This window comes from Podarcis muralis, chromosome 8 (genome assembly GCF_964188315.1).
Source record: "Podarcis muralis chromosome 8, rPodMur119.hap1.1, whole genome shotgun sequence".
Classification (NCBI taxonomy): Eukaryota; Metazoa; Chordata; class Lepidosauria; order Squamata; family Lacertidae; genus Podarcis; species Podarcis muralis.
Window position 1 is genome coordinate 2,038,325 of NC_135662.1, and position 26,742 is coordinate 2,065,066.

Below are 26,742 nucleotides of genomic sequence, written 5' to 3' on the forward strand. Positions count from 1 at the left end.
CAAATGTTTTCTCTGCAAGGAGGGAGGGGGTGGGGGAACCTTCCCATTGTCTCAGGAACTGGGTAATCGCCATCTCAAAGGAATGGCCAGACTACCAGGAAAGGCAATCGGATAAGGCATTATCAGTTAACCTGGCAGACAGGAAAAACAACATTCAAATTTCTGCTGTAGACCACCTTTTCTGTGATGTAGGTATGATGTATGGAGGGGTGATCTTGAGCTCCAGGGCAGGGAATTTAAAATGTCTATATAAAGACAGGCACACCTCCTCTGTCCTCCTGCGTGTGAGGGGAGCACCCTGTTGCAACAGCTTTAATAAAGATCAGGCTTACGAGCTGCTTTGCTTCTCAATATTCTCTGCTTGGCCTCTGTTATTTTCTCCTACCAATAGGGATAATAATAATAATAATAATAATAATAATAATAATAATAATAATAATTTATTATTTGTACCCCGCCCATCTGGCTGGGTTTCCTATTTAAGGACTCTATATGGGCTCTTGGATACCCCATAAGGGAAGAAGGGCAGATTTTGTTTACAACAGGGGTATACTCTCTTTTGACCCAAGAAAAATAAATATATCCTGTTATTTTCTATGTTTCTCAGAGATAACAACTAAGTGTGGGTAGATCAACGTGTATCTTGAGCTTTCCTGTGCGCACAGACCCCTTAAAACTCTTATCTGTAATTCTGTAACGGATTATTGTGTTATACACACCTTTCTGACTTGACATCCTGTATGGCAAAACAAAAAAAAATTCCTTCCAGTAGCACCTTAAAGACCAACTAAGTTAGTTCTTGGTATGAGCTTTCGTGTGCATGCACACTTCTTCAGATACACTGAAACAGAAGTTGCCAGATCCTTCTATATAGTGAGAAGGTGGGGAGGGGTATTACTCAGAAAGGTGGTGGGAATGGGTGATTGGCAGATAGCTGTGATGAGCCTGTTGACGACTCTTAACGACTGCAGTAGGTCTTACAGGAAAAAGCAAGGGGTGAGAAGGTGAAAAATGGCTTTGTCATGTATAATGAGATAAGAATCCAATGTCTTTGTTCAGACCAGGTCTCTCCATGGTTTTAAGTTTGGTAATGATTTGCAATTCAGCAGCTTCTCTTTCCAGTCTATTTCTGAAATTCCTTTGTAGTAAAACAGTGAAGAAGAAGAAGTGTGCATGCACACGAAAGCTCATACCAAGAACTAACTTAGTTGGTCTTTAAGGTGCTACTGATCCTGTATGGCAGTTATGGTAAACTTCCAAGTCATGACTAAGTGGAAGAAGAGTCGGAAGCAGACTTTAAAGTGTTCCTGAATCCTCCTTTGCAGCTGTGGCTTGAATTCAAGACAGAAATGCAAAGGGAAAAAGATATATTCCTTTGCAGGTGCAACCTGAACTCAAGCCACACCTGCAAATGAAGAACTGGAAGTGTACTTTTGGAGAGCACTCCCGAGACTTTCCTCTGGCATTTGAGTCACCTGGCACTGTTGGTGACCATCAGGTGATTAACAGGTGGGGAGAGATGCTGTGCCACTCAGAGGTCCAGGTTCTGGGTCTCCCGTTGATGGATCTGGATGCTGGACTAGGTAGGATTTGGGCCTGATCCCGATCTCATGATGTCCCTTGGCATTCTCCAGGACTCACTGGGGCTCGCTGCTCCAGGACCCAGGCAGAGCTGGGTTCAAGAAGCCATCTTACCTCGCAGCCCAACCCGATGAGCATTTCCTCAGAGGTAAATCCAACTGTGTGTTATTTTTATTTTAAAAAAGTTTATTTATTTGCTCTCACACCCTGCCGCAGACAGCGATTCTGCCCTTCTCAGTCACTGGCAATAAACACTGAGGCATTAACTGACCTCGGAATTCAGTCTCAACACACTTCTTGTGTGTTTAGCCTGAACGGAGAACCGTGGACTTTCCCTGGCAAATAGAAGGAGAGTTCCTGAGAAAATTACTTTGAGGGAGGCCCTTGCCAGCTCCTCCCCCTCACAAAAGGCTGTGAGATCCCTGAGGAATTGTGGCTTACGGGGCTGCGGAGACCTGAAAATTCCCCTTGGCCACCTCTGGCCCACAGGGACCCTGCTTCCTGTCAGGTTCTCCTCTTCCTCCTCCTGGTGGCAGCAGCAGCCATCACCTTCTGGAAGACAGTATGTAGGCAACAGAGATGCTGGAGAGGGCGAGGAAAACGCTAAAGGCTCCGACGAAGCCCAGCCAGTCCACCACGATGCCTGCCAGGCTGCTGAACACCAGTTTGCCCAGCACTTCCAGCGTGGCCAGCAGGGAGTAGTGAGTGGCCTGCAGAGGAAAGAGAGGCGTCGTAAGGAGAGGAGGGGATCCAGCCCACAGCCCAGAGGCAGCGCACAGAATTGTTCCCCTCCCCATTTATATTTGTAAAGGTAAAGGGACCCCTGACCTTTAGGTCCAGTCGTGGCCGACTCTGGGGTTGTGGTGCTCATCTCGCTTTATTGGCTGAGGGAGCCGGCGTACAGCTTCCGGGTCATGTGGCCAGCATGACTGAGCCGCTTCCGGTGAACAAGAGCAGCGCACGGAAACGCCGTTTACCTTCCTGCCGGAGTGGTACCTATTTATCTACTTGCACTTTTGATGTGCTTTCGAACTGCCAGGTTGGCAGGAGCAGGGACCGAGTAACAGGAGCTCACCCCGTTGCGGGAATTCGAACCGCCGACTTTCTGTTCGGAAAGTCCTAGACTCAGTGGTTTAACCCACAGCGCCACCCGCATCCCATTTATATTTGAAGAGAGCCTAAAGCAGGCATAGGCAAATTCAGCCATCCAGATGTTTTTGGCCTACAACTCCCATGATCCCTAGCTAACAGGACCAGTGGTCAGGGATGATGGGAATTGTAGTCTCAAAACATCTGGAGGGCCGGGTTTGCTTTTGCATGGCCTAAAGGCTCATTTCCACACACCCTTCTTGAAGGCATAGCGAGGGAGGAGCAAATGTTATTTGTTTATTCATTTGTTCCTTCACCCTAAGGTCCCAGGGCAGGTTACAGCATTAAAGCACAACGTTAAAGAAAAAAATTATCTTATTTATCCTGGCTCTGGAACCCTTAGCAATCCGAATCCGAGCGGCCACAGACATCAAGGGAGTGGAAATAAAAGGCAGAACTTACAAATTATTGCTCTTTGCAGATGACCTAATGGTCACAGCACCAGACCCCATAAACACAGCCACCTCCTTAATCAGAGAACTCAACACATTTGCAATGGTGTCGGGGCTACAAGTAAATTTTGCAAAGTCAGAAGCTATGCGCTTCAACACCCCGCCCCACACCCAAAAAGAACATACTAATGTCACCAAGATAAAACTTTGCCACACCAAGTTCAGATACCTAGGGGTACAAATAACCAGAAACCTCAATAAATTAGAAGGTGGTTTAAGACTAGAGATGGAAAGGCCTAGAAAAATACCGGGGGGAAATTTCCAAAGCCGTTTTTTTCCAGAAAAATTGAAAACAACTTTGATATAGTTTGAATATTCCACACACTCCCCCCCCCACCTCATTTTCTGGGGGGGGGACGGAAAAAAGCCGCCCCCCCCATTTTTCCAGGGTTTTTTCAAGGCCTTCCCATCTCTAGTTAAGATGTTACTAGTTTATATTAAGTGAACTGGCTTTTTAAAGAACCAAAGCAAACCAACACATGTTCTTTGGGCAGTGGAGCGGGGAGCCGAACGTAGAGGCAAGAGTTGTACCTGTATGTTCTCCTGGGCCTTTTGTGCACATTGCATCATTATGCTGAACGTTAAGGTGGTTACCAGGCCAGCGATGAAGTGCTGTAGGAAGATGCTCAGCACAGCTGCCACTGGACACAGAGGGAGAGAAAGAGAGAGAGGGAGGGAGGGAGGGAGAGAGATCTGTTAGTCTAGAAGCAGCAAACAGGGAAAAGTGTCTGGTTGGCTTCCAAAAACCCAAAGGAGGTGTGGGTTAAGGATTCAAGAGCTGCAGTCTCTTTACCTGTTGCTGGGCCTGAACTCTTGAGGAACTCAAGAGTTTCCATTGCCTAGCAAAATTTTGGCCTTCCTGGTTGCAAGTGTGCATGTGCAAATTTGCAGGCAAGGTCTGCAAATGACTCCATATATATATATATATATATATATATATTTGCTTTCGTAGATTTTCACGGGTACAGGAATGCAGGTTTTGGTGTCCTCGGGTGTCTTCCCATGTAAAAGTTGGGGTGTCTAGGCGACGTTTCGACGAGGTCTCACTCGTCATCTTCAGGCTGGTGCTTTCGGCTTCTTGTTACTGGAACAGAGCAGGATCTCAGTGTTTGAGTTCCTATAAATACTGTTGAAGGTGTGGTGTATAGCCTCCAATGTTCTGGGCAGAGAGGAGGTTCCCAGGCTAGTGTGCCTTTTCTTCTTTTGTTCCTTAATTACTTGAGGGATATCTTGAGTGATTTCTTGAGTGATATCCTGAATCCCACTTAGGTGGGTCATTAGGTGTGGATTAGTTGCTCAAGCCTTTGTGTCTTGAACTCTTGAACTTTGTGAAGAGTTTTTCTGAGAAGATGGCTGTACTGCATTTGGTTGTGCTCTGGCTTGGCTTCGTGTATAGGGGCGAGCTGTGGTTTTGTGGCCTGTGCCAGCCAGATCTGTGTAGGGGTTGCGGGGGGGTGCAGCATCCGGAGGTGCCACCATGGTTTGGCTACTGGATGGTGTCTGTAATTTATCTGTGGAGAGGGTCTGGGTTTGGGTCTGGTGTGGTTGATTGGTGATGGCGTTCTGTGTGCCTCTGGCTCTGGTGTCAGTTTTTGTGGGGAGGGCTAATTTCCAGATGTCTGGCAAGCGGGATGTGTCGTCACGCTTGTTCATGTTGTGAGGGTGTTTCTCTATCTCGATGGCTTCCATGATTATTCTCTTGTGGTGATGTTCCATGTTAAAGAGCAATTTGGAATCTGCAAAATTAATTTCGTGTCCTGTTTCTTTCATGTGTTGGAAAAGAGAGGAAGTTTTTTCTTCTTTTTTGACGGCATTCTTGTGTTCTGCAATACGTGCATTTATTCGTCTGTTTGTTTGTCCAATGTACGTGGCTGGGAAGACTTTGCAGGGTATTTCATAGACAAAAAAGAAGAAAAAACTTCTTTTTTGCAGGGTATTTCATAGACAAAAAAGAAGAAAAAACTTCCTCTCTTTTCCAACACATGAAAGAAACAGGACACGAAATTAATTTTGCAGATTCCAAATTGCTCTTTAACATGGAACATCACCACAAGAGAATAATCATGGAAGCCATCGAGATAGAGAAACACCCTCACAACATGAACAAGCGTGACGACACATCCCGCTTGCCAGACATCTGGAAATTAGCCCTCCCCACAAAAACTGACACCAGAGCCAGAGGCACACAGAACGCCATCACCAATCAACCACACCAGATCCAAACCCAGACCCTCTCCACAGATAAATTACAGATACCATCCAGTAGCCAAACCATGGTGGCACCTCCGGATGCTGCACCCCCCTGCAATCCCTACACAGATCTGGCTGGCACAGGCCACAAAACCACAGCTCGCCCCTATACACGAAGCCAAGCCAGAGCACAACTAATTTCAGTACAGCCATCTTCTCAGAAAAACTCTTCACAAAGTTCAAGAGGTCAAGACACAAAGGCCTTAGCAACTAATCCACACCTAATGACCCACCTAAGTGGTACTCAGGATATCACTCAAGAAATCACTCAAGATATCCCTCAAGTAATTAAGGAACAAAAGATGAAAAGGCACACTAGCCTGGGAACTTCCTCTCTGCCCAGAACATTGGAGGCTATACAACACACCTCCTCAACAGTATTTATAGGAACTCAAACACTGAGATCCTGCTCTGTTCCAGTAACAAGAAGCCGAAAGCACCAGCCTGAAGATGACGAGTGAGACCTCGTCGAAACGTCGCCTAGACACCCCATCTTTTACACGGGAAGACACCCGAGGACACCAAAACCTGCATTCCTGTACCCGTGAAAATCTACGAAAGCATATATATATATATATATATATATGTGTGTGTGTGTGTGTGTGTAAATATATATATATATAAAATTTTATTTATACCCCGCCCTTCCCGGTTTAAAACACTTAATTGTAAAAGCAGCATAAAATACAGTATAAAAACATGAATAACAATAAAAGTTCAGAACTCAATTTAGGGGAAATCCATTTAATAAGCATTAGATAATCGCCAGGGCTAGCTGGCTGAATTAGTCCTACTTGGGCCAGCGAGGAGGCCAGGGGAGAATTAGCTGTGGGGTCTCAGAGCGGGTGATCTTCATAAAAGGGGAGGAGGAGGGAAGGGAAATAGAAGATCAGGCTGAATTCAAATTAAAGGCCAGGCAGATAAGCTCTGTCTTACAGGCCTGAAGGAAGGGGGTTAAATCCTGCAGGGCCCTGGTCTCATGGGACAGAGCATTCCATCGGGTCGGAGCCATCACTGAGAAGGCCCTGGCCCTGGTGGAGGATAGTCTGGGTTCCTTAGGGCCCGGGACCTCTAAACTATGGTTATTCATGGACCTTAAGATCCTCTGCAGAGCAGACCAGGAAAGGCGGTCCCATAAATCCTTAGCAGAGGGAAGCTTTTGAGCTCTCACCCCTGTTCTGTGTGGCCTTCAGCCACAGTCCAATAATGCACCATTTCTTATCCTCATGCACTATGAATATTTGTGTGGAAGGATGGGGAGAGAGGCTGCATCTAAGAGCTTTCCCTCTTCACTGCCAGTATAAAAGGTCGTCCTCATTGAAGTCCCTCAAATTCTGCAAACACTCAGATTCAGGGTGGGGAGAATAAACCACAGTAAACACATTTGTGACTTTAGGACTCTTGGATGAGATCTGAACCGAGACTGAAGCAGGAGAAACAGCTGCTGTGTTGGGCTGCTTTCAGCTCACCTTCAAAGACTGGTTTTTTGTCCTCATAGGCAACCAGCAGGAGTGTTTGGAAGACCAGGCTGAACAAGCGGAATACCATCAAGGTCTTCAGCATAGAAAAGGGGTTCCTGGGGAGAACAAGCCACAAAGGAAAGTCATCAGGGATGGCAGAAGCACTCAGGGACAGCACAAGAAGAGGTTCATTGCAGGGCGGCAAGGGCAGAGGCTGAAGTGAAAAGGCTATGAATGAAATGCAGAAGTCAGGCTGCCCTGGAGAGAAGATCCAGCCTTCAGCATTCCGGGGGTAGGTGTTGCATGCAGGGCAAAAGATGTGCTGTGGAAATGTTAAAGGTAAAGTGTAAAGGGACCCCTGACCCTTAGGTCCAGTCGTGGCCGACTCTGAGGTTGCGGCGCTCATCTTGTTTTACTGGCCAAGGAAGCCGGTGTGCAGCTTCCGGGTCATTTGACCAGCACTACTAAGCCGCTTCTGGCGAACCAGAGCAGCGCACGGAAACGCCGTTTACCTTCCCGCCAGAGCGGTACCTATTTATCTACTTGCACTTGGACGTGCTTTCGAACTGCTAGGTGGGCAGGAGCAGGAACCGAGCAACGGAAGCTCACCCCGTCACGGGGATTCGATCCGCCGACCTTCTGATCGGCAAGTCGTAGGCTCTGTGGTTTAACCCACAGTGCCACCTGCGTCCCATGAAAATGTTAGCTATTTCTAATTGAGTGCAGAGGAAGTCAAAGGATAATAGGTGGCAGATGGGCATGTTTTCAAAAGCATTTGCAAATGGCCATTCAGCCCTCTGAGGATCCATAGTTAGTTTTTTGTTTTTTGTAAAATGCTTCTGGCCCTTGAGGCAGCAAAAGATACGGATTCCTGAGAGCAAACCAGGCATTCCCAATTCTCTTTTCTCCCCGCTTCTCAGTGTACGGGAGTCTCATAATTCTGCATAAATGGGACAAAGCACGGCGGGAAGAAAGTGCCTGCTGGAAGCCAAAAGTTGGGCAGAGTAAGATGAAAAACCACATGGAGAATCCATAGCATGAAACCCCATTTGAAGGCTGATGGTGCTTACCCCTGTTTTGACATCAGATAGCCTCCAAGTGAGGAGCCTACAATGGAGAAGATCATGGCCACAATCCCATTCCAGAAGCCAAGCTCCTGTGGGGAAAAGGAATGGTCCAGTAGGAAGAGGGGAAACATGGATACGGCCCCTTGTTCACCTGCAAGGAGAATCAAGGTTCAGTTTCCAGCAAAGCCTGTCCTGGGCTGGGGAACCTCAGCTGCTGCAAATAACAGGAATAGGAATTACAGTTACTATTAGAAGAGTTTGGATTTGATATCCCGCCTTTCACTCCCTTTAAGGAGTCTCAAAGCGGCTAACATTCTCCTTTCCCTTCCTCCCCCACAACAAACCCTCTGTGAGGTGAGTGGGGCTGAGAGACTTCAGAGAAGTGTGACTGGCCCAAGGTCACCCAGCAGCTGCATGTGGAGGAGCGGAGACGCGAACCTGGTTCCCCAGATTACGAGACTACCGCTCTTAACCACTCCAGCACACTGGCTCTCAACCACACAGGCAGCAACCACTTTGCGCAGGGACTCTATTCCTGGCCCGTGTGTGTCGGTGGGGCGAGCATAAGCCTGACCACCTTGTTATGCCCCTCCCTGTTCTGCCCCTATTCTGCCCTCTCCCAGGTCCAAAACGACCCATGTACTGGTGTTCACACGTCAATCGGACGCATGCAAAATGGTTGCTGCCTGTGTGGGTGAGTATAGCCTTTCAGATAGCTTGGGCTAGAACCATATAGTAATAATTATAATAATTTATTATTTGTACCCTGCCCATCTGGCTGGGTTTCCCCAGCCACTCTGGGCGGCTTCCAACAAACATAAAAAATACACTAAGATAGGGCAGAGCTTTCCAAACTTTTCATGTTCCTGACACACTTTTTAGACATGCATCTTTTCGCGACACAGTAATTCAGTTTTACTAGCAAACCGGAGGTTAAGCCCTTTTCCAACCCCAGGAGGAGCATGGGAAGCATTCACACGACACACCTACACACTGCAGCCGACATGCTAACATGTTGCGACACAGCATTGAGAAAGCTCTGTGACTTTACAGGTCACAACCAGCACTTTGAATTGGGCCTGGAAACAGGCCAGTAGCCAGCAGAGCTGGTGTAACAAGGGAGTCAGACACACAGGCTGTAGAGGCCTAATTTCCAGAGAAACGATCTCTGTTGTAACTCTGGGGGTGGGTCACAAGATGCAGGCTAACTCAGTTACTTAAAAAAAGCACGGGGGTTGCAGTCCGAAACATCTGGAAGTCACTAGGCTGGAGAAACCGGAAGAGCTAAGAAGCTGAAGGTGCTTAAGAGGAGGTGCATTCAAAACTAGAGTGTCCTCACCCTCAACTCTCACACCTGAAACGGCATCAACTTGGAAGGTCTACATCATGTAACTTTGCTGAGCTGCACACAATATCCCCATGTTTACTCTCTCCCCATTAGCCTGGACCCCTTTCCCAAAGACGCACTGTGCATGTCCTAACAGATCAACCATTTGGCTCACCAGCATAATCTGCAGCTGCAAGTCTTTAGAAGGACTCACCCAACTTATAGAGCAGCACCAAACCAACAGTCCAAAGAGTGTCCGGCACCTTGAGAAGCTCTTGGAGCATGAGGCAGGGGTTTAAGGTTCTGAACCTGACCCAACTGTATTGAGGATCGAACCTCACTTTCAGTTTTAGGTTAGCATTCCAGGTGACACCAATGGCCACAACATAAAGAAGGGCCAGGCCCACAAAGAGGGTCTGCCAGCCCAGGTGATGGAGGAAAGTGAGCAGGCCCCCTCCTGCCAAGACGGAGCCCAGCTTGTAGGCCACGACCTGGATGGTGTTGCCGTACCCAATCTCATGTTGCGTCAGCAGCTGGATGGCAATCGCGTCCACTGCAACGTCCTGGATGGAGGCGCAGAAGTTCATGAGAAGGAGGACGATGGCCACCGGGAAGAAGTTTGTCTCGGGGGCCATGAGGGAGCAGGCCAGGCAGGCCAGCACGAAGCCATACAGGGTGAGCAGCAGCCATGTCCTCTTGGTTAAGTAATGGTCCACCAGGGGTGCCCAGAGCATCTTGAGAATCCAGGGCAAATAAACCACCTTAGACAGGCTGATCTTGGTAAAGGAGAGGCCCAGCGTGCGGAAGTAGATAGGCAGCAGCCCAGACTGGAGCCCATACGGGATGCCTTGGACAAAATACAGCATTGCGAGGACAGCATACTTGGCGTTCATCCTTCAGGAACTGCCATCCACCTGCAGGGAGAACAAGCAAAGATGGGCAGAGCTCAACAGGCTGAGGGATCTGTACCTTCATGTGCATCCAGGAGAAGTGTAGGTATTCAAGGACCAGAGGGAATAATAATAATAATAATAATAATAATAATAATAATAATAATAATAATAATAATTTATTATTTGTACCCCGCCCATCTGGCTGGGTTTCCCCAGCCACTCTGGGCGGCTTCCAACAAAGATAAAAAATACACTAAAATGTCACATATTAAAAACTTCCCTGAACAGGGCTGCCTTCAGATGTCTTCTGAATGTCAGGTAGTTGTTTATCGCTTTGACATCTGATGGGAGGGCGTTCCACAGGACGGGCGCCACTACCGAGAAGGCCCTCTGCCTGGTTCCCTGTAACTTGACCTCTCGTAGTGAGGGAACCGCCAGAAGGCCCTCGGAGCTGGACCTCAGTGTCCGGGCAGAACGATGGGGGTGGAGACGCTCCTTCAGAGGGAAAGGGAGTTTGCCCATTGATAGTTTTGGAAAGAACTCAGAGGCTAGACATGTTATACACAAATAATGAAAATGAGACGGCATGGATTTAGCTTTCTCTGCCCAGCATATTTTGCAACTTATGGGCGCTGTTAGAGAGACACAATGATTTCCCAGGTAGATACCTGGTCAACCTAATATTCTAGAAAGAACAGGGGAGAGTCTGGGTACGGTGGCATGGCTTCACAGAATGGAATTGCCCCGGTAGATGAAAGACGGGACTTGAAAACGTTCATTGTTTTTATTTTAAAATACCTGAAAGTTGCCTTTGGCCAGTAACCTCCAGGTTGCTAATGAAACTTACTGAAACATAAGAAAGTCACACAACTTTATACAAATATTTGAGAAAACCCGTAAGATATCTTCTTGTATCTTAGCTTTTTGATTGGCTGCAGAAGCCAACACCCTACCCTACCCTGCTCTCCTGTCATTGGTGGAAAATAAATTACAAAGGGTAATTCAGTCTTATTATTATTGTTTTACTTCTGATATAATTGATTTCATACCCTTTAACATGGCACAGCTGAAAATTGAGATAACACTGCATTTTAATATTGCTTGTTACGCACTTAAAGGCTTTACTACAATCAACTGGTATATAAATTTTGTTAAATGAATAAAATAAGATTTGAGGTCTTTATTTTACATATTCTTGTTTAGCTTTAAAATGACACAATATGGTACTGGAATCATTTTATTTTACCATGGGCTGTAAGCAGGAAGGACATAATAGACCTTTAATAGCCATTAATCATCTCCTGCCTACCTTCTCTGTTGGACACAACAATGTATTCAAAACACCCACTTTACCATTGAGTTTTTACATGTGCTCGGTCCTTAATGTATATAATTTTATCAGCAGTTAGCATTTAATCCTTAAAGGTAAAGGTACCCCTGCCCGTACGGGCCAGTCGTGTCCGACTCTAGGGTTGTGCGCTCATCTCACTTAAGAGGCCGGGGGCCAGCGCTGTCCAGAGACACTTCCGGGTCACGTGGCCAGCGTGACAAGCTGCATCTGGCGAGCCAGAGCCGCACACGGAAACGCCGTTTACCTTCCCGTTAGTAAGCGGTCCCTATTTATCTACTTGCACCCGAGGGTGCTTTCGAACTGCTAGGTTGGCAGGCGCTGGGACCGAAAGACGGGAGCTCACCCTGCTGCGGGGATTCGAACCGCCGACCATGCGATCGGCAAGTCCTAGGCACTGAGGTTTTACCCACAGCGCCACCCGCGTCCCTATTTAATCCTTAGAGTACGCTAATAGAATCTGATCAGAGTTTTCCAACAGGATGGAGGTATATAAATTCATGCATGATATGGAGAAAATGGGTAGAGTTTTTCTCCCTTTCTCAAAAGACTAGAAATTGTGGACCTCCAATAAAACTTAATGCTGAAAGATTCAGGACAGACAAAATAAAGCATTTATTCATATAACGCACAGCTAAACTACGGAGTTTGTTCCCACAAAAGATAGCGATGACCACCAACTTGGATGGCTTTAAAAGAGAATTAGACAAATTCATGGAGAAAACAGCTACCAGCGGCAACTAGCCACAAGGGTTATACTCTGCTTCTGCTGTTAAAGGCAGTGTGCCTCTGAATAACAGCTGCTGGAAACCTCAGGAGCAGAGCATGCTCTTGAACTCAGGTCTTGCTTGCAGGCTTCCCATACTGGGCATCTGGTCGGCCACTGTGAGAAGAGGATACTGGATACATTAGATCCTGTAACCTAGGAAGCTCCTTTCTAGCAGATCAGAATATTTGTTTGACCAGCCCAGTGGAACCGGCACTGTTGCAGGTCCCACAAAACACCCATTCCACATTTGTAAGAACTTGATCTTTTAGTGTGGTGGCACCTACACTTTGGAACTCCCTGCCTACTGACATCAGGCAGGTCCTTCACTGTACTCTTTTCGGTGCCTTTGTGGTCTTGTTATCTGATTTCTTTCCGCAGGGCCTGTAAGGCAGAGTTGTTCCGCCTGGCCTTTGGCTCGGAGCCAATTTGATTCCCTCCCCCTCTTTCTTTCCCCCCCTGCGATGAGGCTGCATTCTAATGTTTCAATTAATTTTATAATGAATGTTTTAGAATGTTGGATTATTTTTATTGTTGTTAGCCGCCCTGAGCCCAGCTTCGGCTGGGGAGGGCGGGATATAAATAAAATTTATTTATTTATTTATTTATTAATGTTGCATCTTAATCTTGTTTTTAAGTTGTGTTCATTCAACTTGTTTTTATTATCGCTTGTTAGCTTGTTAGCCTTGGCTGGGGAGGGCGGGGTATAAATAAAAATTATTATTATTATTATTATTTTAACCTTTTTTTCGTAAACCACTTTGGGGCGTTCTTGTTTTGGCAATCGTGCAGGGTATGAATTCAGAATAATTGAATAAATGCCAAATGTACACGGAAGCTCACAGACCTACATTGTGTCACCCCCCTACTTCCCAAAAACGAAGCTTCCCCAGCCCCCACAAGAACCCCTGTGGCACCAGCAGGACTCAGCATCACTGGGTTGCCAGCCTCCCTGGCAGCATCCCCGAGGCGAGTGGTCCAGCTTCCCCTCCGTTGCCATGGCAACCCCCTCCCCACCGCCCCTTCCGCGCTTCAGCCGCTAGAGGGCGCCGCTGCGCCGCCCCTTTCCGCCCCCCTCCCTCTCCTTCCCCGCCGCTCGCGGGACCCACATAAAAGTCCAGCCGCTCCGCTTCTCCCGTTTCCGCGGCCAACAGCGAGAGCGGAAACGCCGCCGCCGCCCTCAGAGAAACGGAACCAGGCCCAGACCATGAGCGCAGGTACACTTCCGGTCAAGGAGAGGGAAACGAGGAAAGCCTCCCTTTCAGACCGGAAAAGGCGCTCCGTCGGTGAGGCTTCGCGGCCCTTCTAGGCGGCGCCTCTCGGTTATAATAATTTATAATAATAATAATTTATTATTTATACCCCGCCCATCTTAACTTCGCTCAGTCAAAGGGCACAGTCTCTCTGCAAAGGCCGAGACTTCCGGTTGTCGATCGAAAGCGGGCTTTGGCACAAGCGTAGAGTGGCGCCGCTCTATCCTTTTTTACTTCTCTAGCGGTGCAGGATTCAACCCCCAAAGGCGCACCCCTCCGTTGTCTCTCGAGACAGAGGGATGCCAACAACGGCGCAGGCTCACTTTGCTTTGAAGAGGCAGAGTTCGACCGAGTACCGGTAGTGTTCATAAGGACTTCATTGAAACTGTGTCCCCTTTGGGTCAGGGGACCATAGAAGTAGAAAACAGCAAGAGGTCATCATCTCGTTTCAGTACTTGACAAGCCGCGTCCAGCGCTGCCAATAAAGGACACTAAGATGATGCTGTTAAGGTGCTACACTCAATATGCCAGCAAGTTTGGAAAACTCAGCAGTGGCCAGAGGATTGGAGAAGATCAGTCTACATCCCAATCCCAAAGAAGGGCAGTGCCAAAGAATGCTCCAACTACCGCACAATTGCACTCATTTCACATGCTAGCAAGGTTATGCTTAAAATTCTACAAGGAAGGCTCAAGCAGTATGTGGATTGAGAACTCCCAGAAGTGCAAGCTGGATTTAGAAGAGGCAGAGGAACCAGAGACCAAATTGCAAACATGCGCTGGATTATGGAGAAAGCTAGAGAGTTCCAGAAAGACATCTACTTCTGCTTCATTGACTATGCAAAAGCCTTTGACTGTGTCGACCACAGCAAACTATGGCAAGTTCTTAAAGAAATGGGAGTGCCTGATCACCTCATCTGTCTCCTGAGAAATCTCTATGTGGGACAAGAAGCTACAGTTAGAACTGGATATGGAACAACTGATTGGTTCAAAATTGGGAAAGGAGTGCGACAAGGCTGTATATTGTCCCCCTGCTTATTTAACTTATATGCAGAATTCATCATGCGAAAGGCTGGACTGGATGAATCCCAAGCCGGAATTAAGATTGCTGTAAGAAATAACAACAACCTCAAATATGCAGATGACACAACCTTGATGGCAGAAAGTGAGGAGGAATTAAAAAACCTTTTATTGAGGGTGAAAGAGGAGAGTGCAAAATATGGTCTGAAGCTCAACATCAAAAAGACTAAGATCATGGCCACTGGTCCCATCACCTCCTGGCAAACAGAAGGGGAAGAAATGGAGGGAGTGGGAGATTTTACTTTCTTGGGCTCCATGATCACTGCAGATGGTGAGAGCAGTCACGAAATTAAAAGACGCCTGCTCCTTGGGAGAAAAGCAGTGACAAACCTAGACAGTAGAGGCATCACCTTGCCAACAAAGGTCCGTATAGTTAAAGCTATAGTTTTCCCCGTAGTGACGTATGGAAGTGAGAGCTGGACCATAAAGGAGGCTGATCACTGAAGAATGGATGCTTTTGAATTCTGGTGCTGGAGGAGACTCTTGAGAGTCCCATGGACTGCAAGAAGATCAAACCTACTACTATTAAATTCCTCACCTGTTTAGTTCCTGCTCAAATAGATGGGAAGGCTGCATATAAACTTCTTTGTATATTTATTAAGGCAAATGTACAAAAAGGATGTGGGGGAATTGAGAGAAAAATCAGTGCTAAATTAAGACTGTCCGTTCACGATCTATTTTATAACAATGCAAGCATTCCTCACTTATTTGAAAATATGTTAAAGGCCCCTGCATACAATGAAATAGGTTTACTGCAGGTGAAGAGGTGGGCAGCAGCCAAACATTTAAAGCATTATATTTCTAAATGCCATATAAAAGCAAATCCTCACACTTCTTTTATGGAAGAGGATCTGCCCATTAGTTTTTCAAGATTATGCTTGCTGACGCCAGTCCCTCCTGTATGTCTCCAACTTGTATGTGCATGTTCTACCCTTAATCATGGGTCCCCCTTTTATACATATTTTATTATCATTATTTATTAAATCAACCTCCCTCCCTCCAATGCTGGCACCCTGGAGGAAGGAGGGAAGGCATTCATTAACACACTTCAAGATTTGCAAAGTATGTAGAAGTCCAGATAATAAATAAAAATAATAAAAATTCCTAGAAGTTAGAAGAAGACTTAACACTCTCCCTTACATTAAAAAAATATTTAAAAATCAGGACAATTTTGTAAGAAATCAAAAAATAAAAAGGAAGCTTTACATACAAAAATAGGAAAGGCTTGGAGATAAAAACAAGCCATTTTCCCCAAAACCTTTGCTTATTTCAGGGCAACAGAGAAGTCCGTTCAGGTGCCCAGCTTTCCATCTGCCTTGCAGAGAAGTTCTGCAAAACCGCAAGGGGAGCAGGAGGTGCTGTTTTGGCTCCTGGGATGCTGGCTGGTCAGTTGCTTCTTGCAATTAGAGCAACCTGCACACAGGCTTAAGGGAACCGTGGAGCTGTGCTCTGGGGTTTCATCCCTGGAGATGGCAGTGCAGGCTCAGTTCAGTTCCAACGGATGATCTCTTCCGTGGCCATGCGTATAATCTTGTTGAAATCAAAATGTATGTACTTCCTCCAGAAACGCCGGTCTCTGCCATAAACTTGGGCCGGGTAGCGTGGGCTTCCTGTCCAAACGGAGAAAACTCAATCAGCCACCAAAAGAATTGCAAGCGCTTGGTCATTTCTCAAAGAGCAATGCCAGCCATTAGAGGGCCCAACAGAGCCTCCTGCTAGGCCTACATTGTTGACATAGAGTAAAGGATTATGTGATAGGAATTTTGAGGTCTTAGATATATGTTCAATATTCATAAGTGTACCAGCCAAGCACGTACATAGATCAGCACAGGAAGACCGACCTGGAACCATTTTTGATTCCCAAACTGACCAAGTGTTTTCTCTGGATGGAAAATGGGAAAGCCTCCCCATTGTCTTTTCCTTCACAAATCCTGTCTTAAAGGTATGTCTGTGTATGAATAGGGTGAGCCTGTGACCTGACTCAGGAACTAAGTATTTATCATTACAAAAGACTGGCCAGGCTCCCCAGGGTATCCAATCAAATAAGCAGGGTATCCAATCAAGTAAACAGGAAGATAAACAACATTCAAATTTCTGTTTTAGACCGGCTTTTCTGTGATGTAGGTATGATGTATCTGGGGGTGGTCTTGATCTACAGTGTGTTTATATAAGGCCTTGCGCACCATTGTTCTGGTTTCCTCTCCTTTCCTGCGTGTGAGGGGAGCACCCTGTTGCAACAGATCAATAAAGATCAAGCTTACTAGCAGCTTTGCTTCTTAATATTCTCTGCTTGGCCTCTGTTATTTTCTCCTACCAATAGGGAACCTACGTAAGGACTCTGTATGGGCTCTTGGATACCCCATAAGGGAAAAAGGGCAGAGATTCTGTTTACAACAATTACCGGTTTTGTTCACTTTGCAGCAGCCTTTGCCAAAGTAGTAGTCTCCAGATGTTTTTAAGACTACAACAAACATCAGCCACATCCAGGGAGCTGTAGTCCAAAACATCTGCAAGGCACCAGGTTGGAAAAGGCTGTTCTACAAATGTGATGCTCAATTGCCTTTGCCCTTAAGAGATCAGATTGTGATTGAGCAGAAGTGCCCTCTGGAGGTTTTGGTGGATTTCAGCCTATGGTGTTGGAGGAGACTCTTGAGAGTCTCATGGACTGCAAGAAGATCAAACCTCTCCATCCTGAAGGAAATCAGCCCTGAGTGCTCACTGGAAGGACAGATCCTGAAGCTGAGGCTCCAAGACTTTGGCCACCTCATGAGAAGAGAAGACTCCCTGGAAAAGACCCTGATGTTGGGAAAGATGGAGGGCACAAGGAGAAGGGGACGACAGAGGACGAGATGGTTGGACAGTGTTCTCGAAGCCACAAACATGAGTCTGACCAAACTGCGGGAGGCAGTGGAAGACAGGAGGGCCTGGCGTGCTCTGGTCCAGGGGGTCACAAAGAGTCGGACACGACTAAACAACAACCTGTGCAGTGCCAGGCTCTGTGCTGATGCAAGAAGCAGAGCAGACCACGGAACGGCTGGAGAATTACAGGTACATCCTCACCTATGCCGTGGAAGATCCTGGCCACAGCCCTGCCAGTGAACTTCTCGTCTTGGCGGAGAGACAGGAAGTTGCGGACGTCAGCTCGTATTTGCTCTTCCCAGTCCCGAAGCTGAAATTGGGAAGCAAAGCATACTGGGAGTTTAGTTACCGATTTGGACATGTTGAGCTGCTTTCTACCAAGTCAAAACACTGGACTCATCTTTGCTCAGCGTTGTGTACTTGACAGTTGGAAGTGTCTCCAGAAAGGACTCTTTCCCACCTCTGGTTTAAAAGGGAGAAGAGAACTCACTTCTTTGCACAGGTAGAAAAGTGGGCAGGGTAAATCTACTGATTATCTAGCTTAGAACTTCCTTCTGGCAGCAACTCAAGGTCTTTCCAGTCCCTTGTGGCCTGAGCCCTTTTTAAAATGGGAGATTTCTGCCTGCATAGGAGGTAATCTGCCACTGAGTTATGACCCCCTCCTTTGAAAAATAAGAGGAGTAGCAGGATTAGAACCCTCCCCATCTGCAGAGCAAGTCCCTACCCACACATCAGTGGAGAGCACACAGTTAATGTGAACAAATCTGCCAGAGGTTCACCTACCCACCCATCGTTATCTCAGGAGATCTTTAGATAGCCTACTCAGACCCATATATAGCATTATGAAACGGATGAGGACCATGAAGTCCCAGGAGCATTGCAGGATTAGGGTACAGGAGACAGTGGCACATTTCCACACATGGTGCCTGACTGTGGCCACAATCTGGAGAAGCCCAGAAGAGATGCCTGTGTCATTCTATGCTTCGGTGCCATTAAGAGAAGGAGCAAAGAGCAGCTTCTCTCACTTTAATGTCTTGGAGATCCTCAGTGTCCTGCTCTTCACTTGGGAGTGCAGGATCCGCTTCATCTGGATCCTTCTCAAAATAATCCAGCAGCAGAGACTTCAGCTGGGCGCTCTTCTCCTCGCCCCCATGGTCACAGCACGAGGCACAGACGCGGAAAGCCACACTGCTCAAAAAGACGAGGGAGAGAGAATACTTTTCTTTTTGCAAATCTTTCTTAGCTGTAAAGGGAATCTGAAGGAGCGTCTCCACCTCCTGCGAGAAGCCAAGTTACAGGGAACCAGGCAGAGGGCCTTCTTGGTGGTGGCGCCCACCCTGTGGAACGCCCTCCCATCAGATGTCAAAGAGATAAACAACTACCAGACTTTTAGAAGACATCTGAAGGCAGCCCTGTTTAGGGAAGCTTTTAATGTTTGATGCATTACGGTATTTTAATATTTTGTTGGAAGCCACCCAGAGTGGGTGGGGAAGCCCAGCCAGATGGGCAGGGTATAAATAATAAATTATTATTATTATTTTACGAGTTAACACTTTATTATCCATTCGGAAGGAGGCTTCCCAACTGGTGCCTCCCACCCGTTCTCAGCATCCAGCCAGTCCATGACAAGCACCTGTTGTGTCCATTAAACGCAAGGTGGTTCGACCTCCCTGTTAGAACAGGAGCTCTTTCTCCTCTCTCCCGCCCCCAGACTGAACACATTGTTCTTTTGCCCAGCTTCTCACACGCAGCAGAGCCCACCTTTTAAAGTGGTGCCAGTTTGTGCCTACCCACCTCTGAAAGGCCTGGAAGCAGGCCTGCAGCTGGGAAAGGGCAGCTTTTTCGCGGCCCATCACTCGCTGGTGCAGGAAGTCACAGACCGAGTCCAGCTCCTCGTCGGTGAGATCGCCGTAGGAGCGCAGGTGGAAAGCAAACTGACCAAATTCCACGAGGATCCCGCTCTTCCTAGACACATGGGAGCCTGTGCCACAAGGGAAGGGAAGAATTAAGAAGAGGCCTGCAGCGGAATCAGGCCACTTGGTCCAGCATCCAGGTCTTACAGTGACCAATGACGTGCCCCTTGGGGGAGGCCACAAACAGGGCATGAGCACAGCAACAGCACTCAGAGAGCCAGTGTGGTGGAGTGGTTAAGAGCGGTAGTCTCGTAATCTGGGGAACCGGGTTCGCGTCTCCGCTCCTCCACCTGCAGCTGCTGGGTGACCTTGGGCCAGTCACACTTCTCTGAAGTCTCTCAGCCCCACTCACCTCACAGAGAGTTTGTTGTGGGACAGGAAGGGAAAGGAGAATGTTAGCCGCTTTGAGACTCCTTTGGGTAGTGATAAAGTGGGATATCAAATCCAAACTCTTCTTCTTCTTCTTCTTCTCTCCCCACTTGCAATTCCCAGCACCCAGAGGCTACTACTTACAGCACTAAAACTAGAACACAGCTGTTGCAGCTAGTAGCCACTGACAGTCTTACCCGCCTTGAGCCTGTCTACCCTCTTTTAAAACCATTGAAATTGGTGGACAACGCTAACATTTGTAGGAGCCCGCAGTTATGCACTGGGGGAAGAAGCCATTTCTTGTGTCCGAGTTCTGAATCTTCCAACGTTCAATTTCACTGGAAGGTTAGGTAGAAATCATGCAAGACCCACTATCAGGGAGGCTGGTGCCATGTACGCCAGAGGGTAGCCTGGCCACAAAATCAGCAGGAACCAGTTTAGGAGGAAACGAAGGGCTGAATAGGGACACGGGTGGCGCTGTGGGTAAAACCACAAAGCCTAGGACTTGCCGATCAGAAGGTCAGTGGGTTGAGCTCCCGTTGCTCGGTCCCTGCTCCTGCCAACCTAGCAGTTCGAAAGCATGTCAAAGTGCAAGTAGATAAATAGGCATCGATCCGGCGGGAAGGTAAACACCGTTTCCATGCGCTGCTCTGGTTCGCCAGAAGCGGCTTAGTCATGCTGGCCCCATGACCCGGAAGCTGTACGCCGGCTCCCTCGGCCAGTAAAGCGAGATGAGCGCCGCAACCCCCAGAGTCGGCCACGTCTGAACCTAATGGTCAGGGGTGCCTTTACCTTTAATGGCTGAATGGTAGAGAGAAAAACAACTCCAGTTAAGGTGCAAGGAGGGCTCTGCATGTATAGAAAAAATAACTGGGTTGTGGATTCGTTTTCAAGGATCGTGGTTAGGTGAAAAGATGGTGGAGCAACAGGGGTGGCAGGCGGTTGGCTAGGAAATAAACAGCCAAAATAACACACATTTCCTCTCTAGGGTGTGTGTTAATGGATACTCTCACATTCTTTTGGACTATGTCTGGCAAGGCATTGTGGAATAGTCTGACTAACTGGGAATTTGATGCAAGCCTCCACCTTAAGCCCCCAAAGGGAGTTTTCTCCCACTGTGGCCCTGCTGGGTCAGATATTAAGAGGGTGGGGGATTGCCTTGGAATCACAAGTTCCTCCATCCTTGTCACTCAGAAGGCCTTTCCATCTAAAGAACAGCACCCCCCTGATCCCCAACCTTCCAGCCGAGATTAAATAAGGGATGAACGGCCAACAAGATGTGGCTTCTCTGCTTCTTTCCTGAACCAAGACTGGCTGGGGGCTTAGGCAGAAGGCCTGCTCTCTGGGACAGCTGTTCCCATCCCAGCCCATCTTAGATAGGCTTCCCACTGACTGGTTACCGTTCTGAGTGGTCCACTGGAGCTGACGGAGAGCTCGTTTCACTGGCAAGACCTCCCATCCCATGGAGTCGGCCAGCTCAATGACGTCAAACTCCACAGAGCTGGCATGAGCAAGGTCCACCCCTTTCAGGCGCTGCTGGGCCAGACAGACGGCAAGAGGAGGGCACCTGGGGGAAAGGAGAGGAAGAGAAGTCAGCACGTGAGAAGTCCGTAGGGGAGCAGAAGAGGGTCTATTTATATGATATTCATAATTTATTATTTATACCCCGCCCATCTGGCTGGGTTTCCCCAACCACACTGGGTGGCTTCCAACGGAATATTTAAAACAACACAGCACCAGACATTAAAAACTTCCCTAAACAGGGCCACCTTTCAGTTGTCTTTTAAAAGTAAAATAGTTGTTTATTGCCTTGACATCTGCTGGGAGAGCATTCCACAGAGCGGGCGCCACTACCGAGAAGTCCCTCTGTCTGTTTCCCTGTAACTTCACTTCTCACAGGGAGGGAACCACCAGAAGGCCCTCGGTGCTGGACCTCAGTGTCCGGGCAGAACGATGGGGGTGGAGACGCTCCTTCAGGTATACAGGACCGAGGCCGTTTAGGGCTTTAAAGGTCAGCACCAACACTTTGAATTGTGCTCAGAAACGTACTGGGAGCCAATGAAGATCTTTCAGGACTGGTGTTATATGGTCTCGGCGGCTGCTCTCAGTCACCAGTCTAGCTGCCGCATTCTGGATTAATTGCAGTTTCCGAGTCACCTTCAAAGGTAGCCCCATGTAGGGCACATTGCAGTAGTCCAAGCGGGAGATAACTAGAGCATGCACCACTTTCAGCTGGCAAGCTTGGATTTAAGCACAGATGGAATGATTGGGAGAGTGCAGAGTTCAAATCCACCCCTAATAAATTATCATAATCATCAAGGGGACAGCCTCAGTTCATCCAGCGAAATTGATTCAAGAACGCAAGGAAAACCCAGCTCCCCAGATACAATTAGGGCTCTGTGTGTACTCTCCCTGATCATGCCAAGCTGCAAGCATGAAAACTGGCATCTGGCACAGAACGCAGCATTTTTCAAAAGAAGGCTTCTAGCCCTCATGTTTTCCAGCTAAGCTGTCACTGCAGCAATCTGTGTCACATCTGGGGACACCTCAGAAATGGGTTGGAGGACAGCTGTGCCAAACTGCCAGGGGGCTGCAAAGATCTTTATGTTCCCTTGTCTGGCCTAGCAGGGGGCGGACGCAATTGTTATAACTATTATTATTTCAATTTGCATCCTGTTTTCCCATCAGGAACGATACTCGAAACAGCCTGTGCCAAAACAGCTATACAGCAACAAGCAATTAGAACAGCGAAACCAGACATGTGGGCGCACAATGACAAAACCTACAATTTATTGTATTGTTACAAGAGTGAGAATGAATCAGCTTCATGAAAATGTGCTTTGCTTGACTCCTTTAACCAGGCAACAAAATCCTCAGGTTTGCTTTAAGGCTGAGGGTGTTATGCGACCCTGGTCAGAACAGGTTCCACCCCCCCCCCCCAATAATCCAGACTCTTCCCTTGGGTTCTTTCTGGGTCCCTTAGACGCTTATCCACGTGCCATCTTTTCCCAGTGCTCAGTTTCCACCAGATCCCTGCTCAGAGCGATGATGATGATGATGATGATGATGATGATAACAACAACAACATTTTATTTATATCCCGCCCTCCCCAGCTGAAGCCGGGCTCAGAGCGGCTAACAACAGTAAAATAATACAGCATTCTAAAATCAATTCATTATAAAATCAGTTCAAATCAAATTGATGGCAACCATTGGGCTAGAGTTCTGTGAAGAATTACCAAAGGAGGGGGGTCAGGCTGTGCCTTGGTGAAAGGCCTGGTGGAACAGCTCTGTCTTGCAGGCCCTGCGGAAAGATGTCAAGTCCCGCAGGGCCCTGGTCTCTTGTGACAGAGCGTTCCACCAGATCGGAGCCACAGCCGAAAAAGCCCTGGCTCTAGTTGAGGCCAGCCTAACTTCTCTGTGGCCTGGGACCTCCAAGATGTTTTTGTTTGAAGACCGTAAGGTCCTCTGTGGGACATACCAGGAGAGGCAGTCCCGTAGGTACGAGGGTCCTAGGCCGTATAGGGCTTTAAAGGTTAAAACCAGCACCTTAAACCTGACCCTGTACTCCACTGGGAGCCAGTGCAGCTGGTATAGCACTGGGTGAATGTGATCTCGCAGCGAAGACCCCGTAAACAGTCTCGCCGCGGCATTCTGCACCCGCTGGAGTTTCTGGGTCAGTCTCATGGGCAGCCCCACGTAGAGAAAGTTACAATAATCCAGTCTGGAGGTGACCGTCACGTGGATCACAGGGCGAGAGAGGTAAGGAGCCAACTGCTTAGCTTTGCGGAGATGAAAAAAATCCGCCTTTGTTATAGCTGCAATCTGCGCCTCCATGGAAAGGGAGGTGTCGAAGATTACACCCAAACTCTTAACGGACGGTGCTGGCACTAATTGCGCCCCTGCAAGAGATGGGAGTTGCCCCCCCAATCCCATATCGTCCCGACCCAGCCAAAGGATTTAACTTCAAGGATTTAACTCCCACGTAGCCATCCAGCCACAGCTTCCAAACACCTGATCAGTGTGTCTGGGGCCGAGTCAGGATGGCCGTCCATCAACAGATAGAGTTGGGTGTCATCGGCATACTGATGGCAGCCCAACCCAAAACTTCGGACAAGCTGGGCGAGGGGGCGCATAAAGATGTTGAAAAGCATCGGGGAGATTATCGCACCCTGCGGCACTCCACACACCAAGGAGTGGTGCGATGACAGCTCCCCCCCCAAGCACCACCCTCTGTCCCCGACCAGAAACCACCTTCCCCTCCGTACCTTTGAGCCACTGTCCGCAGCTGCTGGGGGCCACCATAGCAGACCACCCGGCAGGAAGAGAAGGTGGGGTGCAGGAGCTCCACCCACTGGTGGGGGTGCAATTCCAGGTAGCACAGAAGCGTCTCTATACCTGAACGGAGAAAGAAGAAAGCTCTCAAGCTGGAGGGGGCATCTGCTGCTGCTGCTGCTGTGCATCCATCTCTGGTGGAAAGCCTTTCATGGAATCATAGAAATGATTCCAAGCGTCATCTGGTCCAACCCCCTCCAATACTCAGGGAATGTTTGGCCCAACATCAGACTTGAAACCTCGACCCCAAGATTAACGGTATCATGCTCTGCTGACTGAGCTATTTCACTCCAAACAAAACCCCATTTTTTATGCCTTCTGTCTGCAAAGGAATCAGAGCCTGTGTTCATTTAAGCTTGACATAAAAAACACAGTCCAGCAGAGAGCGCCACTGGCACATCTTCCCCCCCCCCCCCAATTTTACGATGAGGCAGAGGGATCGTGGGCCAACTTTGAGAGGAGCTCCACCTGGGCAAGGGGGCCTCTGGGGGCCCAAGGAAAAGGGAAGACCCAGGGACTCCATCCCGCTCCTTCCAAGCCCCAATTAACCTGTGTGGCCTAAATAAAGGCAGTGTTGTGCAGTGGTTAGAGCACCTGGGAGAGACCATGGTTCAAATCCCCCCTCTGTCATGAAGCTGACTGGGTGGTGGCCTTGGGCCAGTCATTGCGTCTCACCCTAACCTGGGTGACTAACCTGATCTCGTTGTCAGACTAACCTGATCTCGTTTTTTGACAGAATTACAAGCCTGGTAGATGAAGGGAACGCAGTGGATGTAGCCTACCTTGATTTCAGCAAGGCATTTGACAAGGTGCCCCATGATATTCTTGTAAAGAAGCTGGTAAAATGCGGTCTTGACTATGCTACCACTCAGTGGATTTGTAACTGGCTGACTGACCAAACCCAAAGGGTGCTCATCAATGGTTCCTCTTCATCCTGGAGAAGAGTGACTAGTGGGGTGCCACAGGGTGCCACAGGGTTCTGTCTTGGGCCCGGTCTTATTCAACATCTTTATCAACGACTTGGATGATGGACTCAAGGGCATCCTGATCAAATTTGCAGATGACACCAAACTGGGAGGGGTGGCTAACACCCCAGAGGACAGGATCACACTTCAAAACGACCGTGACAGATTAGAGAACTGGGCCAAAACAAACAAGATGAACTTTAACAGGGAGAAATGTAAAGTATTGCACTTGGGCAAAAAGAATGAGAGGCACAAATACAAGATGGGTGACACCTGGCTTGAGAGCAGTACATGTGAAAAGGATCTAGGAGTCTTGGTTGACCACAAACTTGATATGAGCCAACAGTGTGACGCGGCAGCTAAAAAAGCCAATGCAATTCTGGGCTGCATCAATAGGAGTATAGCATCTAGATCAAGGGAAGTAATAGTGCCACTGTATTCTGCTCTGGTCAGACCTCACCTGGAGTACTGTGTCCAGTTCTGGGCACCACAGTTCAAGAAGGACACTGACAAACTGGAACGTGTCCAGAGGAGGGCAACCAAAATGGTCAAAGGCCTGGAAACAATGCCTTATGAGGAACGGCTAAGGGAGCTGGGCATGTTTAGCCTGGAGAAGAGGAGGTTAAGGGGTGATATGATAGCCATGTTCAAATATATAAAAGGATGCCACATAGAGGAGGGAGAAAGGTTGTTTTCTGCTGCTCCAGAGAAGCGGACACGGAGCAATGGATCCAAACTACAAGAAAGAAGATTCCACCTAAACATGAGGAAGAACTTCCTGACAGTAAGAGCTGTTCGACAGTGGAATTTGCTGCCAAGGAGTGTGGTGGAGTCTCCTTCTTTGGAGGTCTTTAAGCAGAGGCTTGACAACCATATGTCAGGAGTGCTCTGATGGTGTTTCCTGCTTGGCAGGGGGTTGGACTTGATGGCCCTTGTGGTCTATTCCAACTCTATGATTCTATGATTCTAACCTACCTCCCAGGGTGGTTGCTGTTGTGGGGATTAAATGACAAGGACCTGGGAGAGACCATGGTTCAAGTTCCCCACTTGGCTAAGAACATCTTTGTGCATGAGTGTGCCAAAGGCTCATGACCAGAAAGAGAAGGAAGCTGGGCAGCCACCAGCAAAGACACAGGGCAAGGGGTGGCTCAGCAGTTGTGGGGCAGGGGCTGGCCCTGTCCTCGTCCTCCTTTGGGAGCAGGAAGTTAACCACCAGTCTGGCCTCCTCACCTTCCTCTCGGAAGTCCAGGGCCTCCACAGTTTGCTGAATGGGGATAGCTCGCTCGTGCTTGTAACAGATCCGAGGACGGCCATCGCCTGGATCAGGCTGCTCCTCGCCGCTCCCTTCCAAGGCAGCCAACATCTCTGCATCACCCACTTCACCGCCCTATATGTAAAAAGTGGCTTTACTGCACACAGGAGAGACCAACGGCCGGCAGGCAGCAGGGAAACAAAGCCAGAACAGAAAGAGGGATCGCTGCTTTCGCTGCACAGTGATCCCTCTTGCTGTTCTGAATTCTGGGATAGCTGTGCGAAGCCTCTTCAGGGCAACAGGAGGAACGCTCCCCCTACCCTGAAGAGGCTTCGCCGGAGAGGCGCTGTACAGCTTTTCCTCTTTGTGCAGCGCCTCTTCAGTGCTCCGTTTCTCCTGCCGCTTCGCTGAAGCGGCTTAGTCATGC

The 26,742-nt window shown here is 48.2% G+C and overlaps 2 protein-coding genes across 2 annotated transcripts in view; both read right to left on the minus strand.

Annotated features, from left to right (window-relative positions):
- Nucleotides 1–421: 421 nt before the first annotated feature.
- SLC33A2 (solute carrier family 33 member 2) lies at nucleotides 422–13,529 on the minus strand. Its single transcript, XM_028735997.2, has 6 exons — nucleotides 13,403–13,529; nucleotides 9,501–10,200; nucleotides 7,963–8,110; nucleotides 6,902–7,008; nucleotides 3,714–3,823; nucleotides 422–2,291 (listed from the first exon to the last, which is right to left on the minus strand). The coding sequence occupies exons 2-6, from the start codon at nucleotides 10,177–10,179 to the stop codon at nucleotides 2,127–2,129; spliced, it is 1,209 nt and encodes a 402-aa protein (XP_028591830.2). The 5' UTR covers nucleotides 10,180–10,200; nucleotides 13,403–13,529; the 3' UTR covers nucleotides 422–2,126.
- Nucleotides 13,530–15,200: 1,671 nt separating this feature from the next.
- RECQL4 (RecQ like helicase 4) overlaps nucleotides 15,201–26,742 on the minus strand; it is a 36,618-nt gene continuing 25,076 nt past the window's right edge. The window contains exons 19-25 of the mRNA XM_028735990.2: nucleotides 26,294–26,450; nucleotides 24,032–24,161; nucleotides 21,165–21,331; nucleotides 19,277–19,463; nucleotides 18,508–18,670; nucleotides 17,684–17,792; nucleotides 15,201–16,233 (exon numbers count right to left, since the gene is read on the minus strand). Coding sequence (XP_028591823.2) covers nucleotides 16,112–16,233; nucleotides 17,684–17,792; nucleotides 18,508–18,670; nucleotides 19,277–19,463; nucleotides 21,165–21,331; nucleotides 24,032–24,161; nucleotides 26,294–26,450 — 1,035 coding nt within the window. The 3' untranslated portion in view covers nucleotides 15,201–16,111. The remainder of the gene's footprint in view (nucleotides 16,234–17,683; nucleotides 17,793–18,507; nucleotides 18,671–19,276; nucleotides 19,464–21,164; nucleotides 21,332–24,031; nucleotides 24,162–26,293; nucleotides 26,451–26,742) is intronic.